This window comes from Apodemus sylvaticus, unplaced genomic scaffold (genome assembly GCF_947179515.1).
Source record: "Apodemus sylvaticus unplaced genomic scaffold, mApoSyl1.1 scaffold_446, whole genome shotgun sequence".
NCBI classification, from domain to species: domain Eukaryota; kingdom Metazoa; phylum Chordata; class Mammalia; order Rodentia; family Muridae; genus Apodemus; species Apodemus sylvaticus.
Window position 1 is genome coordinate 30,832 of NW_026263423.1, and position 4,840 is coordinate 35,671.

The following is a 4,840-nucleotide window of genomic DNA, read 5'->3' on the forward strand; positions in this document are numbered from 1 at the left end:
AAACATGGGGCATGTTATTCTGAAAATTCTGGGAAGAAAGGGACAGAGAGAAGATTACACAAGAATATGTGAAGGGCAAACCCAACAGTGAATACCATATTCAAATCTCTATGAGTGTGTCAAGGTGGGTCTGTAATGTTAACCTTGGACAGAATTTAAGCCCTCATTCTCCAGATCAGTATTTCTCCTTCAACTATGACCCAATGAAACAATCGTCATTCCCAAGTACCTCCAAAAAATGCTGAAATACGCATGCTTTATCTGGAATGAGTCACTTGAGTTCTGGCTTTCCTTTCTCAGAGTCCAGAAGTGACCACTCTCGTTGCCAACAGAAACATAGTGTGGCCTCCATGTTGTAGACACAGAGTCCTCCACAACCTGCACAAATGTTACTCACAAAGCAAATCTCTTTTGGCTGACGTATAACATTGAGTGTGACCATTAGCTCAGAACAATATTGTGCAAATTTTTGTGGGAGGACATTACCTAATTCATCATAGACCTCATAGGGTGCAGAGTACATTTCCTTGGTCAGCTGTCTCAGGTTGGCAGTGTGCTGCAGTAGCTTCTCCAGGCTGTTCTTAGATAAGAAGTTCATCTGAAAATCAACCTCAGTGAGCTGGGTGCATTGGCTCAGAGCAGGCAGGAGGACATCGATTTGGAAGTCCGTGATCATACAGCCCTTCAACTCTAGCTTCTGCAGTGTAGCTGTCAGTCGTTTTAGAAGTCTTCCTAGAAATTCATGACTTAAATTTATAAAGTCGATGCCACTCAGATCCAGGTGTTTGAGCTGATAGACTCTTGGACACTGGGACAGACACCTCATATCTGATTCTGACAGCTTGCAGCGAGTGATTGCAAGGGTCTCTAAGGGATTCTCTAAGCACCTAAAGAGAGACAAAGAAGATCATCTCCTTAAACTTCAATAGAGGTACACAGAGGGCAATGATTCCAAGAAAAGAGGTCTTTATGTCTAAGGTCTTTATGTGCTCATAATGAAACTCAAGATTAGAGTGCTCCCTGATAGAGAGTACCCAATAAGTCTTGTCACTATAAGCAGAGGACACACAACACCATCATGACTGCTTTTGCCTGAAGGTCTACAGTGCCCTCTGCACTTACTAGCATAATACTACATCAGAGGACAAATGATATCAGAAAGTGAATCCCAGTAGGACTGTCTTGGAAAGACCTAGAACCATTCCCGTGTGTGACAAACTTGAGAGCATGAGGCCCACCTCCATGGCATGGACTTGGTCCTGTCAACAGAGTTCCCAGAAGCCCCAATGATCCTCAATCATTACTCAGCCCCTTCCTGTGCTTAGATGGCCTCAGACTCATGGGGAGACAGAAGCAGATCAAAAGTCTTCATACAGTTCTCAGGACAGAACTGACGTGGGGCAGAAGGTGGTTTAAGCTTTTGTAGCCTCCATAGATCTGTTTTTGCTACATCTGGATCCTAGCAAAGAACTTTTCTAAATAATGGACACATACCTGATAGTCTGAGTTTACTGAAGTGAGAACTCAGGATGTAGAGTATCACAAGGTCAAATCTGTGTAAATCCAAGATTGTCAGGGAAGCCACAGGTGTGCACTGACCTTTCATGTAACATAGGCTTTGATCTGGCCCCTGGATAAAGCTCACTATCCTTACTCACCTGAGCACTTCATCCAGATGTTCATTCACAAAGCAGACGTCATTCAAATAGAGATGCTGGAGCTTGTGGAGTTTGGAGAAATGGGGAATGATCATTCTTATACACCGGTCTTCCATGTCTTTATTTCCAGACTGTTCCAAAGATATGTGGACATTATTGAGAAGGAATTTTTGAAGGTTTCTCATCTGGCCCAGGTCAGAGGCTATCATTGCAAGAGTGTCCAGGTTGAAGTGTTTATACACTTCCAATTCCTGGATAGAACTTGGCTCAACTATTTCCAGAAGATGCCAGGGGTTGTAGTGAGGGTTGGGCAAAAACATCACCTTCTGACAGTTCACCTGTACATCTTTTCTCTTCTTTGCCCACTCATAAAAATATTCATTGTATTCAATTGTATGCCTGGGATTCACATAAAGGTTTATCCACACAGTCACAGCCTGTGTTCCCCATTGTATGGGATGATTCCTCAATAATTGTGTCTCGCTAAAGTCTGGAGGGCAGGCACCATCCTCTATTCCATCCCACACATTCCAGAAATTATCGTTGGCATCTCGTAAATCAAGCACTTGTAGGTTCCACCTCCTGTGGATCAAATGGGAAAAATATTCAGATGACAGAAGAGACAATGTGTAAACAGATTTGACCTACAACACAAAGACCCTTAAATCCATTCCTCGAGGGAAGAGACTGGGACAAACTCATTGCATATTGCTGCATCTCTTCTCTGCTATGCTGTACACAGCACTTTCCCTTTTCTTAGTTTCTCTCCTCAGAGATAGTGACATCAGAAGTCTCAGATTCAACTTGGACCACATTGTGAATACTTTCCTCAATCCATACACTTCCCTCTCATCCCCATGCTCCCTTGGTGTCTCTTACCTGGGTCGAACTTTTTGTCTCATCAGCAAATCCAGGCCATCCAGCATAGCCTTCAAGGTCTCTAAGTCAGGAGTCTTCATCAGAGCTCCCACAGGAAGGCATGGGAAGGGCCAGGCTGCCACCATCTGCCTCAGGATGTTATGTTGTTTGCTGCTAAATGCATCCTTGAAGAGTGGTGGGAAGAGCTCCTCTTTCATGTCTTTTAGAGCATAGACTGTCAAGGCTTCATCTTTCAGCAGGCTTTGTTTTGCCAGCTGCTGGATCGTGGGAGGGGTCTTGAAGTTCATTATGACTTTCTTGTGGGGAGATACTATGGAAATAGGGAGATAAGGGAATTATTTCAGGTAAAACAGATTTTAGCTTGCATCTTTCCCTACTAATTATTCAAATCAAACTCAGTCACTGTTCAGGCAATGTCATAAACCTGTATTTCCCATTAGACAATATCTATTTTTCTAAGAGCCACGTTTCCCTTAAGGGCCTTCTTGAGATTCAAAAGCACCCATTTCAACCCAATCATTCTATAGCTCCCTTGCTGGGAAGCTGGTATCAAGACAGTTGATCTGATCTCCACACTTTTGTGTGAACCCCTCTACATTATCTCTGATAACCCTAAGAAGCAAACTTAAAGGTCCCATACCCAATCTATATATGAATTAAATCAATGGAACAGTTTGGTAGAAGCTGTGATATGGATTTTGGTTCTTTGACTTCCTTAAGTTTTAGACCCTGTAGCCACACTGAGCTGTAGTGTGTTGTTTAGAAGACTGAACTGTGGAAATTGTCAATTTAATGCTTTCATGGGTTTCACAATTTTCATTTTCTCTCTAAATCTATAATCATTGTGAATTATGAAATTTTAAGGTGTACTGAAGATATTGGTAAGAAAATAAGGTACTTCCTCAATGGGCCAAGTCCTTGAATATTACATACTTGGCTCTCTATAAATGGCACAACTTGAGGTCTCAGAACTTAGGAGGGGAGGCAGCAGAATCAGTCTTTCATGACAGCTATATATGGAGTTCTAAGCTAACCTGAGTTAAATCACATTTTCTACTTCAAAACAATCACACCATACAACGAATCAAAAATTACAATAACCAAATATTAAAAATACTAAGATGAAATGGGAGGCTGGCTGGCTGGGTGAGATGGGGCATCCTGATGGATTGAATGACTTACCTGACCTTCACACTTCTTTCAGGTTTTCCCATTCTAGCAGGAACAGGCAGTCACTCCAGGCTCCAAGCCTCAGACTGTCTTGTGCAGCCATACTGAACCTTATATGCACATTTCCTCACACCTTACCTTTTTAGGCCCACCTCTCAGAAACAAGCTACCACCTGATTGGGTCATAAAGCCTCCACTCATTTAATTATTTTGACATTTACATCTTTAGCTAGATTTAATCACATTTCTATGTGGGAATGTTTAAAATCAGAGATTCTGGTTAAGGTCTCAAAGCTTACAAGATGTTTCTCCTCAAACTCTGAGCTCTGAGATTACTTACCATAATGAACTACATATTTTGGAAGCTTCTTCTCTGTTTGAGACAGGGTTTTCCTGTGTAACTGTGGCTGTCTTAGATGGAACTCACCATACAATCTGGGCTGGTTTAAACTCATTATATAGACCCTGCATCATCTTTCCTTATAACTGAAGTATTAGGTGGGTTTGAGCCATAACACCTGGATTCTCTTTTGCTCTACTTTCCCACATTGCATCATGGGAGACTTACTGTGCTGATCAGAAAGGGCCTTTTCGTGAAGCAGCAGTACTTAGGAGAAGCATGAATGACATCAAGGCACACAAGATTACATATGAGTGATTGCTGAGAAGCAATCACAAGTGAATGGATGAAGAACAGTCATTTCACCTTTTTCTGGCTTTTGACTGGAGTTAGAATGGGGCAGGTTCAGGTTGTCCCCATCATTTGTCTCAGTTCACAGTTTATAAAGTGCTTTGAGCCCTGGGTCTGGCTACACATTGTTGACTAGCCGATTTCTTACCTCCATGGGGAGGTGATTCTAGAGCCTGCTCCTTCTTTTCCCACTAATTCCTGCAATGGCCAATGAGCGGTAATCTTGATACCACTGTGTATGGATACTTGTGGTATTCTGAGCTTGAGTGGATTCTATACAGGTTTCTCAGGGGTCTAATTTTTGCCGACTCATCTGAGGCCTAGGCTTCTAAACCTTCCACTGCAGTTATATCAACCAATTAAACTAATCCTCACAGAACATTTTCAAAAGGAATATTGCATATTCCTAAACAGGATGACCTGTATTCCAGGCTCGTTTCAT

At 42.2% G+C, this 4,840-nt stretch overlaps 1 protein-coding gene across 1 annotated transcript; it reads right to left on the reverse strand.

The window, feature by feature from the left end:
- Window positions 1-271: 271 nt before the first annotated feature.
- Window positions 272-2,824, reverse strand: LOC127676244 (PRAME family member 12-like). The gene is made up of 3 exons (XM_052172140.1): window positions 2,538-2,824; window positions 1,659-2,240; window positions 272-887 (listed from the first exon to the last, which is right to left on the reverse strand). The coding sequence occupies exons 1-3, from the start codon at window positions 2,822-2,824 to the stop codon at window positions 272-274; spliced, it is 1,485 nt and encodes a 494-aa protein (XP_052028100.1).
- Between the last annotated feature and the right edge of the window lie 2,016 nt (window positions 2,825-4,840).